Below are 14612 nucleotides of genomic sequence, written 5' to 3'. Positions count from 1 at the left end.
TACTGGACTTTACATTCATAACTCAACTTTATCTTCACTTGAATCTGATCTGAGAGACTCCTGTATTTTAATTACATTGTGACATCACTCTGTCACAGGTCAACACATCATTGGCTAGTGTCACATCATCACCTCCTTGGCCCCGCCCACTTCTGACCAGTAGGTGAAGCCACAAGGATAAATCACTTATGCAATGTTTAAAATAAAAATAAAAAATCTTCCTCTAAAGTGTTTTTGAATCCTTACTGACCGATCTATAGCATTAAAATCTGAATCTACTGCCGGAAGCTTTCCAAGTTGAAATAAGATCTTGGTCTTGCTGATCATATTTGACATATTTCTCATCGAGCTCTGAAGTTCAGTGATGATCTGTTGCAGATTAGCCAACGCCTTCAGACTGAGATCTCGAAACTCGTCTAACCGGGTAAACGTTGGACGACAGAAAGAGAAAAGAATGATGAATTAGTTCAGGCATGCAACACTGTAACCAGGTAATGGGTATAATCCAGCACAATTACTTTGAATGTGTAATACTGAACACACCCATGTTAGAGAAGCAGCACACACTGGCGTTCCCAAATAATGTACGGATACACCCTGATGAATGAGATCTAACTTGATCTTTCATTCCATTCCATCTTTCATTGGGGGTTTTGTGTCTCTCGTAACAGTGTTTATAGGCTCTGAAAACACAGCTTATGTTTCTCTCAGGGTTCGTACAAGGTGCTTAAATGTACAATATGTACGATTTTTTTTTTATCAAAATATCCAAAAACCACTTGCACAATGTTATATATTTCTTTTAATTGTGTACTTACATTGTCCTAAATGTATCCAAGAATTAGTAAATTCAGAGAAATGCACAATTTTAACCCTTGTGTTATGTTGCGGGTCAATCTGACCCGTTTAGATTTTCTAGTTGTTGGAAGTACTGGTTAACCTATGTTTTTTTTCTTGATATTTTGTGACTTTTTCTCATTTATCATCATGAACATGCATGCAAAGTTTCAACATGCTGGTGTTTTTTGACATATACAAACAAAATTACTGTTACGTTTGTGATGTTCGCGGGTCAATTTGACCCGCATATTTTAACGCTCTAAGGCAACTGTACGGAACCAAAATAATAACATTTCTTGGTTATATTTTGTTATTTAATTTTTTTACTACCTTATGAAGCTAAAAAATTAGGTTTTCCACACTTATTTCAATACAGAAAAATATTTTGTCAGCCACAGATGGTAAAAATTACTTATCATTTATTTTTTCAAGCTACCTGAAATAATATTAAACCTTTTTTTTTTTTTTTTCTTGATATTTTGTGACTTTTTCACATTTATCATCATGAACAAGCAATAAAGTTTCAACATGCTGGTGTTTTTTTTTTTTTTTTGACATATACAAACAAAATTACTATTACATTTGTGATGTTCGTAGGTCAATCTGACCATCATAGGCAGGTATTCAAAAGCAACTGTACAGACACAAAATAAAAACATTTATTTTATGTATGTCAGGGCATCAACTCCACTTCTAAAGTGTAAGTGTATCTAAAAGTGCTCTAACCCAAACCAAACACACTGGAAAAAGCTAAATCATGGTGTTCAGAATTAATTGCAAATTACAAATGAAAGTCTTTGACAGACACAGATAGTAAAATAAGCTCTCATTTATATATATTCAAGATATCTGAAATATCTTGAGACTTTGACATAGACAGCAGGAAAAATTAGCTCAGATTAATTGATTAATTGTTCAGTTATGATGTTCTAAGCAAAAAAAAAAAAAAAAAAAGTAAAAAAAAAAAAATGCAAATATATATAAATATAATGTATATTCAAATTTTGTCCAAACAAAACAGTTTAAAAAAAATGGTTAAAAAACATTTTCATTAAATCATATCTTCAGATATATATTTTTTGGAATATTTGACAAATGTTGATATTAAAAGTTTACAGTTTGTACCTGAATCTTTGTTGTTTTTCATAGTGTGATTTTTGAGGAATTGTATTGAATCCAATTAGGGTCAATTTGACCCGAACCATAAGGGGAGTGCACAGAATTCCAACATAACACAAGGCTCATCCTCTGGCTCGTCCCTGTTCACTTGTCGCCTGTCAATGATGTAATATCCGCGTTATCTCTGTTTCCACTCGTACTGCCATAGTAACCATGGCGACAGACGTGGACAACTGCGTTACGTCTAGCGGCGCGCTCACGCTGTTGTTGTTTCGTTCAAACATTATGGATCATGGCATGCAGACTTTGGGACAAAAGGAGAACTAAAACGAGGATCAATATCAGCGTGGCGTTTTCGAGATGCCGAGAGCTAGCGTCCGCGGCTAACTTAGAGACGCCGCTCTTGCATGAGCTTTATTAGACAGGTGAGCAAATGTACATAAAACTAATCAATATTATATAGCTCAACATGATGAAATGTTAGAATATGATCAGTGTGTTATTCTAATGTTGATCTAGCTCACTGCTAGTCTCATACAGACAAACTAACACACAGAATAACATTATAACTTTAACACACTCAAATGCAGTTTAGTGTGATAGTGTAGACCAAGTGAAACAGCGCTGCGTTCCCTCACAAGTTGCATTCGTCTAATAAACTGACCTGTGTGAGTATTCAGCACTTGCGGGTAAGTTAGTTCGGTCGAATGAACTCGCGTGTGGCGCTGATATCTGTCTCTCATTAGCACTCGCGCCCTGCCCCACCACAGTCATGTTAAAACATCAATGTATTCACTCATAAACTGTATAAACATCATTAACGTTACTGTCATCAATCTACGCCTTTGTTGTTGTAAGAGGTTAGCGACCCCTAGTGGCGAAAATTACAGATTGTTCCTTTAAAGTGCTTGAATTTGACTTTTTGAAATTTAAGTCCCTTGAAAACAGCCATATTTATGAAAAGGTACTTGAAAAGTGCTTTACTTATTTAAATACAATATATATGAAATTGTTTATTTTTTTCGGAAAAAAACAACAATATAATGTCTTCACGCAAAGTTAACACTGCGGCCCGTCTGATAAACCCCCATCAGACCGTCTCTGGATATGAAGTACGCTAACATTATAATATAAAATATGATTTATTTAACAACAATAGCCATTATAAACTTAAGAATATAGGCTATATTCTTAAATTTGTGGTAAGTTGTATTTTGGATACCTTATATCTGTAATTTGAGTTAAAAAATAAAAAATAAAGATATTGTTTGATGAGTGAGATCTCTGATTGTAGTCCTTGGAAACCAAAAAGTGGTGCTTCGAAAAGTCCTCAATAGTCCTGGAATTTCATGCCATTTCCTTGCATGCCGTTAAAGGCCCTTATTGACCTGAAAGAGATGCATCCATAGTTTAGCACAAAAACTTTGGATATGTGTTGCATTAGTTACTACTAATTTTGTATAATTCACTCATGCCTGCCAAAGTAATAAATGTGAATAAATGTTTCCTGCAGCAAACAGAAGCCGATCGGAGTGACGGTGTCCAGCGCTGGGATGATGTGGGATCAGCTGTTTGTGTGTGTTCACTCAGATGGATCAAACTATTTGAGCGTTCTCAGCGCTCTGTCCCACACACACACACACACACACACACACACACACACACACACACACACACACACACACACACACACACATCAGCTCATGGAGAATCTCCCTGAATCATCATCATCATCAGCACAGATCACATCTCTTTTGTTCTCAGACACACAAACACATTAATTTATCATTTGAATAAGACTGATCTCAACCTATGGTCATAGAAAGGAGTCGCTATATATCACATTTCTGATGGTAAATTATATTTTTCTTTATTTATAGCATATGGGTTGCTCTACAGAAGTGGTCAAAATGCTATATATATATGTTTTAAAAATAAAGATGTAAACAACTAACACATATTTACAAAAATCAAGTTCATAACTGAGGCAATATAAATAATTCATGTAATAACTTTAAGTCTAACCCTCAAAACTTCGCTTAGATAAGCTAATAAACAATGTTTTTTCATATTTTTTCTCACTCTAATGTGCCATGTCAAGTTATTAGTGTCATAATTCAGTTCAAAGTTATCCAGTTTACTTCAGTGAAGGTCAACACTGCAAAGTTCATCAGTTACGAAACCAATGTGATTCAGCTATAAGCAGAAATGAAGACACAATTCAGATTAAATCAGCTCAAGTTATGTTCTCATCTGATAGATATTATTGAATATTAATATATTATTGAATAACAGTCTTTTAAACCCTCTTAAATATTCTTGCAGTTCATAACATTCTGCTGCAATCATGGAAAACTAACAGGAGAACAGAAATGCTTAAACTCGTTTGTTTTTTTTCAAACATTTTTTTGCATTTTGTTAAAATCCTCAATAATTAGTGGGTTTAATGATGGGATGAGGGAGTCAATGTCTCACTTTTTCAACGTGTTAATCTATAATAATGATTATGAAATATATAAATCCCACACACTACTACTGATCGAAACGGTGCTGATGCAAACATGAATTTGAATATTGTGCAGGATTTATATATCTTTTTTTCTGATTGATTTTGAATGATTGGCTGTGTTAGACACTATTTGTTATTGTGTTGATGATGGACTAAATAGATCATTAATCTTCTAAAACATTCAGGCACAAACTGCATTCGATGCACAATAGTTTTTGTAGCTGGAAGCCTGTGATAGATGCAGAAATTAACAGAAAAGTTCTCTTGCTTGTTCATCAGCTTTGACTATTTGAATAACAAAAAGCTATAGCAGAGCTGATCAAGTATAAAAGCTGGAGCGGCGGATCAGTCCTGCACAGAAGCAGCCATGAACAAGGTAAGCAAACATCTACTGTTCACATACACTGATCAAAACATCATTTAGCAATGCTCAAAAACCTTTTTGTTGTGGTTATGGGAATGTTAATGGAACATTACATTGCAAACATTATGTGAATCATATTTTTTATATAAATGCTTGTGGGAGAACATTATTAAAGACCATATAACTTTGAACGAACGCTCTATTAACGTTACTGGAAGAGAACTTTAAGAGAACGTTCTGAGAATGTTTTGATAACGTTCCCATTAGATTATGAAAATGTTATTTCTCAATGTTTTCTGAACATTCAAAACGTTTGCAGTTGTGGTTATGAAATCGTTAAAAGAATCATTCCAGTTGGTCTTTCTTCATTACTTTTTAATATTCTCTAAACGTTCTGAAAAATCGGATTATTTTACATATGCTTCTATCGCTAGTTTCTGCTTATCCATCGGTGTTTTGATCTGGAGTCTCTGAACTCTTTCAGAAGATGCGTAACAGCGCCCCCTACCGTTTAACAGTGAATACACGGATGGCAGGGAAAGAGTTAAAGACCAGATAGCAAAAGTTCTTGGGAAACGTTTGCTCGTACCTTCGAGAGAACATTAGCTGGGTCTCCTAATAAACGATGATGTTTGTGTTTGGTCTAGATAATCTTCTACGAGGACAGAAACTTCCAGGGCCGCTCGTACGAGACGGGCAGCGACTGCCCGGAGCTCAACTCGTTCCTGAGCCGCTGCAGCTCCTGCCGGGTGGAGAGCGGCTGCTTCATGGTCTACGATCGCTCCAACTTCTTGGGGAACCAGTTCTTCGCTCGTCGAGGCGAGTACTCCGACTGCAAGAGACTGGGCCTGAGCGACTCCATCAGATCCTGCAGGATGATCCCTCAGGTACAGCGCTCAGCTCTCGGCTAGCGGGAAAATACGAAATATTAAATAAAAAACATTATCGAACTAAAATATAGTAGGCTACATTAATTTAATTGAAATAAAAATATATGTCATTTTTGAACGAATCAAAACCCTAACCCTCTTCGTGTGCCGGTCAAATATGTCCGAAATAAAACAAATATATATTTCAATTAAATTAATGTAGGCTACTATATCTTAGTTCGATAGTTCTTTTATTTAATATTTTGTATTTTTAGGGGATTTTATGATACTAAATTATATTTACGCTGTATTTATAATCCATTTATTCACTTTTTGTGCAGAGACCAGTCTATGGCATAGACCTGAAAATTAAATTCCCAACTTAAACTGTTGTAAATCTTGAATTTTTTAGAGCAACAGACTTAAGTTTGATCTCTTTTTAATAACAGCACTTGACAGATTATTGCTGAAGTTAAAAAAGTTTTAAAAAGTGAAGTGAAAAAAGTTACAGAATTTTATGTTTATTCTTATGCATTTTTTTTTTATATGAAATATATATTTACAAAAACATGTTTTACTCTAAAACTGTGAGAAAATCAAAACCATAAATCTAAACAAGTTGTGTTCAGAATGTGAGGTAACTTGATATCTCCATAAATGAGCTTTCAGTGAGAGTGTGTTCGGCTGCAGTACCGAACGCTTCCACTAGAGGAAACTCGCCTCCAATTCATTTACAATGCGCTCATTCTTGACGCGTGGAGATCAAGTGTGATATTTTTTCAGGACCATTTAACCTTTATGAATCATGTCCATGATATATCTTTTTGTGTTCACATAGCAAGTGCCAAAACCTTTACCAAGTTTCGTACCATTCCGATAAAGTAAAAAATAAAAATATATAAAAAATTTCGGTCAAAGATGCACCAGAGGGTGTTAACTCTCATTGATGCCCTGTTACATCAACACCTCCAGACCTGTTGTGTTTCAGTGCCTGTGTGTGTGTGTGTGTGTTTGAGCAGCACCGAGGACCCTTCAGGATGAGGATCTACGAGAGGGAGAACTTCGGCGGGATGATGCACGAGGTCACGGACGACTGTGAGTCCATGACGGACCGCTATCGTCTGGCTGAGATGCGGTCCTGTCACGTGATGGACGGCCACTGGCTGATGTACGAGCAGCCTCAGTACCGGGGCAGAATGATGTACCTGAGACCCGGAGAGTACAGGAGCTTCAGGGACATGGGCTTCAGGTTCAGCTCCATGCGCAGGATCATGGACCCCTGCAATTAATCACGATCAATCAACAATCCATTAAATTACCTTCATTATTACATACTCCTTTTTGTTTTGTTGTGTTTGTCACATTTAAAACTCTTCCTTCCCTCGGGTCATTTTGATCAGTATTGAGTGTTCATCAGAGGGGTCCAAGACACCTAGACTTTAGTCACACTTGAACCACGAATACCCACACACATTTTTTTTTTAATGGATTCGAGGAGTTTTGTGGTTGAAAAAAAAAAAAAAAGTGACAAATCCTTCATTCGCGGGTCAATTTGACCCCCTTAGGAATGAATGGAATGCTTCAGTTCACATTGAAAAATGCTCAAAATTCAAACTAAAAATGCTAAACATTTTGCAAAAAAATTATTTTATAATGTCTACATGTGCATCTGAATCCATACCGAAGAGAAACTGACTTTCGGACCCAGCAGAACAGCTCATTTGCCCCACATAGAGCTTTAAGAGTCATGAAATATCATGTTATATTAGGGACCGTTCGGTATTTATGGAAGGGGCCACCGGAGGAAAATAGGGGAGGGTCATGTCTTTTTATTCTTTGTTGAGGGGAGGGTCATCCAACTTTTTTTAGTCTAGGGGGAGGGTCACCCAACTTTTATATTCATTAAAACAGCAACATTTCAAAGTGGCTTGTTTTGTGCTATTTTTTCCATTTAGCTCCATGTTGATCTCGCGTTATCAGCCCCCCTTCGATATCAGATGGGTCTGACCCAACAAAAATCCAGTTTGGCGCTGTTTGGCAGTGTGCGCTTCAGTTCGCGCTTAGAAAAAGTGCATCATGTCAGAACAGAATGCCAAAGAAATGTTTACCCGGCAAAGCTTTAAAGCACGAGCAAATAATTAACTTTTGTTATGTGCACACAGTGTCCTGTGAGTGTAACTCTACCGCTGCATTAACATGTGATGTGAACGTACGTCGAGTTTAACAGTATTGGGACTGAGGCGCCAGAACTGCTGATAGAATGTGCGCTGTTGGGCGATACTGCATATTTTAGTTTCCATTCTTATTTTGTTTCTACGATGTGTAAGATGTAGGGCTACCACCAGCCGCGGCGCTACCATTGGGCCCGGGTGGGCATTTAGGTCCGGGCCCACCCATTTTCTATAGCCTATGGTTTTGTACGTTTCTTCATTCGGATCTATTTGCGATGATCGATCCAAATTCTAAACAAACAGTTTACATGCTTCGTCCTTGTTACATTATTCATTAAGATAATAATTAATAAATGCACGCATAATTATCAGTGAACTTGATAAATGTTGCAGACATGTTTTACATGCATGCACAAACAAATGCCTTTCAACTTGTGTGTGCAAAATTCAGAATAAAATGAATGTGCAGCAATTTGTACAAATACAGAGTCTGTAGGCCTACTGTGTTGTTACCATTAAATAAGCTCATTTAGTTTCATTTTTGTTAAAATATAATAATGTTATTTTTTCATCTATGTTGATTATGAAAAGTGAACCGCACACACGAGTATACGCAATATCGAGAGACATGGAGCGGGTCAGACATGATTTTGACCACTTAATTAAGTTTTGTTTTGCAGAAAACGATTTTTTTAAGTGAATTTCGTTTTGTATAAATTGTATCTTAATTTTAATAATTTTTTTTATCAACCAATTGCCAAATACCAAATATAGCAGACAACAATCATAGAGGCGCCCGCGTGGTCACTTGCACTGCTCGTAAACAGGAGCGCATCTCATCCTAACTTAACGAAACTCAGCATATGCCTCACATACATGAAATATATCTTAAGAAAGCTCTTATCTCTTATCTTAAGAAATGTCTTTTTAACAATTTAAAACGAAAAGAAATAGGCTACTCTCTGGTTATGTAATGATGTGCATTTCTCTCTAGGCGTGTTCACTACTACGGCAGGGGCGGAGCTAGGGGGTGGCCAGGGGTGGCCATGGCCACCATGGAAATAATCACGGCCACCCCACTGGCCACCCCGATCGTAATTGCGATCTATTATAAATAATAATAATAATAATTTCTTAGATTTTGATCAAAATGACCTTGATCGATCATGGTAAAACGTTTACGTTCGGACTGCGAAATTATCGCGACAGTTGAATCACTTGTCACTTACAGGCGCACTATCGCGAGAGTTTCCGTAGCGCGCGTTTTTTTCCAGCATTTGTAAAAAGTCGAGGACTGAGAGAGACGAGGAGTGAAGCTTCGCTTTTGTGTCTGATTCAACTCGTGTTTGAGCACACAAACACATCTTTTCAGGTGAGTTATTAAAGTCATATAAATTATTATTTTAGTCCCGTTCAACTATTTGTGTCAGTGAAGTTTTACCATTGTCCTCCTGTGCAGAGGCGGACAGAGTACACAGCCTTTATTACTTGAGTAAAAGTACAGATACCCCTTGCTAAATTTTACTCAAGTACAAGTAAAAGTACTACAGTCAGATGTCTACTCAAGTAAAAGTACTAAAGTACTTGTTTTTAAAAGTACTTGAGTACCAAGAGTACAAGAGTACATTTTCTAAATATTGCATTACTACTGCCATAGTGCTTACAATTATGTACAGAAACGTCCTACATGGAGTTATGAAAAATGTTAATGTTAATACTAGGGGTGGAACGGTACACAGAAGTCACGGTTCGGTTCATACCTCAGTTCAGACATCACGGTTCGGTACGAGTTCGGTACAATGGAGGGAAAAGCAAAACAAAAATGCAGAAGGCAATTTTTTTTTTTATTGTGCATGTCTCAGGCTGTACCACCTAGTGTCATACAGTCTCTCCCCTGAGCTAGCTGCAACAGCCTGCCCTGAAGTGTGTAAAGTAAGATGTAAACAAAATAAGACAATCAGCTATAAAACTAAAAATAAAGCATCTCTTATTTATGTGTGGACGCACGAGCGCGAGGGTGCGCGCAGCAAAAATGTCGTCATTGTGGTGTGGGCGGTCATGCGCGTTGGGTGTGCCACATTTTGCTTGGCGGTGTGCAGTGCACGGCTTTTAGCGCACGGCTCCGCATATGATCCGAAGACGCACGACTTCGAGCCGAATCTGGCCGAGCATGTACATCTCACAGCACCGGCACCCAGTTCTTGCGTCTAAATTAGTTGCTTACATTAACAAAATGAGCCTACAATAGCAGACATCAGCCCTTTAAATAAAAATAAATGGCCATGTTTTATAAAACATGGCCATTTATGTTTTATAAAGGTTCACAAAACTAAATAAAAATGTTTAGAAATTATGTAAGATAACGTTAATTTAGTTGTAGGTTACGTTCTCATATCCATTTTTTTTTCTAATGTCACAAGGAATAATCTGGTTTACTGCTTTACACGATTATTTTGCTGTGTGGTTTTGGTGTACTAAAGTGTTGTTTTACTAAAATAAACATTCACGAGTGTAGCCTACCTTACTTCAAACCACTGATTCCTGATGGTTTAGAGGACAATTACACCCTGTCGCACCCTGTCGTTTCAAAGAATATACACCGGCGAGCGCTAAGTATAAATGCCTCGTCCATTTGGGGAGGCGCGCGCACGGTCAGCGGAGGCTCGCGCTGCGGAGGCAGGCAAAAGTATAAACCATAGACAGTATAAGAAGGTATAAACAAACCTAGCTTAAAGCGGGGCTACAGATTAGGTGTCCCTAAAGAACCCGCGTATCTAACAGTAGTTCCGCATTACATTAATTAATTTGCACGCGAGTTTTATTTATTTTTATACCGTATTCTCCGTGTAAATTCATGTAGCCTACCGAACCGTGACGCCCGTATCGATTCGGTTCAATACGAATACATGTACCGTTCCACCCCTAGTTAATACCTTGGAGAATGTAAAGAAATTGAAAGTAAAATCAAGTCATTTTCATCTTTTTACCATGCTGCTTTATTTAACATTTTCACTTGCCCACAAGGCAATAGCACAATGGCAACGCTCTGACAAACCTCTGCTAGAGTTTTAATGGATTTTTTGCACCCACATTTGAACCCGACTGTGTTAAACACACCGCATACTCAAGAACATCAACGCAAATGCTCAGCTTACATTAATGTGTAATATCAGAAAAGAAAATTCAGCTAACAATTGTGTGTACATGTGAGTTTCTCTTTTTTTCATCAATCAAATCACAGGGTTCCAGACTGCGACCAAATATGCGACCATTTTATTGAGAATGTGCGAGTTCAAATTGTATGTGGTGCCATTTGTGCGAGTGCATGGTCATGTACTACTCAGTTAAATTCATGAATCACAAATTGCATGAATTTTCCTGCATTGAACTTGTTTTAGCGCTCGCCAAAGTGAATTTTTGTCCCGCCAAAGTCTTATTTGATCGGTGAGTAAAGTAGATGAACTGCCGCTTGTGACAGGGCGCATGTTTAACTGAATGAACGAGCAGAGAGAGAGAGAGAGCCGGTCGCGCGCGCAGACACACTCGGTCTCTCTCGCGCACTGTCGCTCGCTTTTTCTTTTTTCCTTTTTTTTTATTTATTATTTTTTTAGAAGAAGTAACGGGTACTCACGGTTATGGATAGAAATGTAGCGGAGTAAAGAGTACAATATTTGCCTCTCAAATGTACTTGAGTAAAGTCATGAGTACTCCCCAAAAATGATACTCGAGTAAAGTACAGATCCCTCAAAATTGTACTTAAGTACTGTACTCAAGTAAATGTACTCCGTTACTGTCCGGCTCTGCTCCTGTGTAACAAACAGGTAACGTTAACGTAGGGAGCAGTTAGCTAGCTTCATATTAACCTAGCTGACTCGGATGCTCAGAACTATGTTTATGATATCTCTGAATATATAGGGAAATATATGTTTTTATCATAAAACATTTAATGTGATTCAACATACCAATATAATTACTAGCTTCTAAGTCGATTTTATGTACAGTAACGTTACTTTTATATGTAAACACGCTAACGTTAGATGGATGTGAATAACCGTTGCACTCGGATCATTTGCGTCGTCACGCGCTGAGTTCTTGATTATTGATAAAGTCAAGATAAGATAAAATTAGGGACCTACAACAAAAACATCTAATCTTTGCTCAATAATAATCCTGTTTTTCAAACATGTTAATGTTGATATGTTTTGCTTATGTTTTGATGTGTATATATGTCAGTCAGTCAGTCAGTCAGTCAGTGAAATGTGTGGAAAATGAAGAGAAAGGCAGCAGATATAGCATCCTTCTTCAGGAAGAGTAGCAAGAAGCAGCCAAGTGACTCTAAGACACAGGAGAATAATAGGCAGGATGAAAGAGAGAAAGAACAGACTGACCCAGAGAGTGAGGGAGAAGAATTTCCAGAGAACACAAGCCCAGGAGAAATGTTAGGTATACCTCCACTCACACACTTGACTACTTTACTGGTGCTATACGTTTTAATACAAGCGATATAGAAATCAATAATATTAAACTTTTTAAAGCGTATGAAAACAAACTGAGACTGATTTTTGTTTTCTAGCACTTTCTCAGACAGTTCAGGAGACAGACTTTGAGAATGAAGAGGAGCCAACTAACCACGCTGACCCAATAGGACCTCCAGGTAAACTACCTATCACACATACTTTGCTTATAAGCGTGAACGTATATATATATACATATATACCATATATTTTTGTACATTGTTATTTACATATTTATTTATTCTTATATATGGTATGGACTAGTTGTTTTTCAGGTATCCACTTGTAGTGGATTATAATTAATATGTATTTCGTGCACATTGTGTTATTTATTAATGTATGATGTTTTTAAGTAGCTTATATTGTTTGCCCCTTCGGGATAAATAGTGTTTGAAATGAAATGAGTCTTATTTTCAGGTTTATTAAAGAAGGTCTTTTTTTCTAATGTGTAAAATAATTTATATAGCTAATTATTGTTCTGTCACCATTTATTTCTTGTTCTAGACATTTCCACATCAAGAGCTGATGGTCCAGTCCAGCCACACCTTAAAGTATTTCCCAGGACTCTCCAGGGTGACAGACAAAGACACTTTCAAGCTTCATGGTACAATTTACACCCATGGATAGAATACTCCCAGTGCCAGGACTCAGTGTACTGTTTCGCTTGTAGAAACTTTGGCCTTCTAAACACAGATTCAGTCTTTACATCTGTTGTGGGATATAAGAATTGGAAAAAGGCAACATTCAGAGATGGTGGATTTGCTGGACATGCAAAGTCTGAGGCACACATAAATGCAATGATGGCTTGGAAGGAATTTGAAATAAGAAAAAAGACTGATTCGTCTTTAATGTCTATATTAAATAAAGAGCACAAAAAGCAAATAGAGGAAAATCGAACATACATAAAAACTGTAGCAGAAGTCTTGATGTTAACTGCAACCCAGAATATATCCCAGAGGGGTCACAGGGAGACAGCTGATGCTGACAACAAGGGAAACTTTTTAGAAATATTAAATCTCATCGGCAACCATGACCCAACTGTTAAGAAGAAATTGGCGGGGCCTCAAAATGCAAAATACACAAGTCATCATATTCAGAATGAAATTTTGGACACATTGGCAGAAATGGTGCGTGTCTCCATCATTAATGAAGTCAAGGAAAGTGAGGTGTTTGCGATTATGGCTGATGAAACTAAAGATACCAAAAAAAAAGAACAGATCTCTTTGGTGTTAAGATATTACTACCAAGGAGCAGTAAAGGAAAGCTTCTTACATTTTGAAGCTGCAGAGCGCCTTGATGCTGCAGGACTGACAGAAAAAATCATCCATATCCTTGAGAAATATGGCTTGGATTACAGGAGTAACCTGGTTGGGCAAGCCTATGATGGTGCCTCCGTAATGAGTGGTAAGCACTCTGGCGTTCAGTCTCGTATTAAGGAGGTGGCAAAGCAGGCATTTTATGTACATTGCAATGCCCATTGCCTTAATTTAGTGTTAGTTGACACTGTGAAAGCAGTCCCCCAAGCTGAATGTTTCTTTACAATTTTGCAGAGACTGTATTCATTCATGTCAGGATCCTACGTTCATATCAAATGGCTTGACAATCAAAAAGAAATGTATGATAGTCCACCCAGAGAGCTGCAAAAATTAAGTGACACAAGGTGGGCTTGTCAACATATGGCTTGCAATTCTGTACTCCAACGATTACCTGCTGTAATTCGTTTGCTAGAGGAAATATCTGAAGAAAAGAGTGGAGATAGAACCGTTGATGCACGTGGACTTCTTGCTCAAATCGACCTGGAATTCATTGGTCTTTTAGTGACTTTCACTGAGCTTTTTGGTGACACAAGATGTCTCTCTGACATTCTTCAATCACCTTCTCTTGATTTGGGTTCAGCCCTGGACCTGATTGAAGCTCTTATGCATCGTTTTCAGTGTTACAGGGATGAATCCTACTTTGAAGGACTCTGGAAAGATGTCTTAAACACTGCTGAACAATGCAACATTGAAATCGAGCCAGCTCCAAAAAGAAAGACTAAACAGAGCTCAAAGCTCCATGAATATGTCACAATGTCCCAATTAGCTGGCCGTTCTGAAAGTACTAAAGACACTTTTCGGACCAATATATTCTACCCAGTGATTGACAATATGCTGAGTGAGTTAAACAGACGATTTTCAAAACCAAACTGTGAAATTATGATGGGAATCCAAGCTCTGAACCCCAATA

At 37.5% G+C, this 14612-nt stretch overlaps 2 protein-coding genes and 1 long non-coding RNA gene across 3 annotated transcripts in view; 2 read left to right on the top strand and 1 right to left on the bottom strand.

Moving 5' to 3' along the window:
• LOC307165431 (G-protein coupled receptor 4-like) overlaps positions 1–14612 on the bottom strand; it is a 706289-nt gene that overhangs the window by 603840 nt on the left and 87837 nt on the right. The window lies entirely within an intron of this gene.
• Positions 4515–7005, top strand: crygm4 (crystallin, gamma M4). The gene is made up of 3 exons (XM_079882909.1): positions 4515–4844; positions 5480–5719; positions 6721–7005. Exons 1-3 carry the CDS (start codon positions 4836–4838, stop codon positions 6988–6990), a joined length of 519 nt encoding a protein of 172 aa, XP_079739035.1. The 5' UTR covers positions 4515–4835; the 3' UTR covers positions 6991–7005.
• LOC307166048 lies at positions 9111–13601 on the top strand. Its single transcript, XR_013822576.1, has 3 exons — positions 9111–9244; positions 12446–12567; positions 12891–13601. It is a non-coding gene; the product is annotated as an uncharacterized lncRNA (long non-coding RNA).

The sequence above is a fragment of the Squalius cephalus genome (genome assembly GCF_949319135.1).
Source record: "Squalius cephalus genome assembly, chromosome: 10".
NCBI classification, from domain to species: Eukaryota; Metazoa; Chordata; class Actinopteri; order Cypriniformes; family Leuciscidae; genus Squalius; species Squalius cephalus.
Note: the sequence above shows the minus strand (reverse complement) of the source record. Positions and strands in the feature narration are given on the sequence as shown.

Excerpts from the sequence above, each read along its gene's own strand:
- crygm4 (XM_079882909.1), top strand. Across the intron at positions 5,720-6,720 it reads CCTGCAGGATGATCCCTCAG|CACCGAGGACCCTTCAGGAT; the intron begins GTACAGCGCTCA and ends GTGTTTGAGCAG.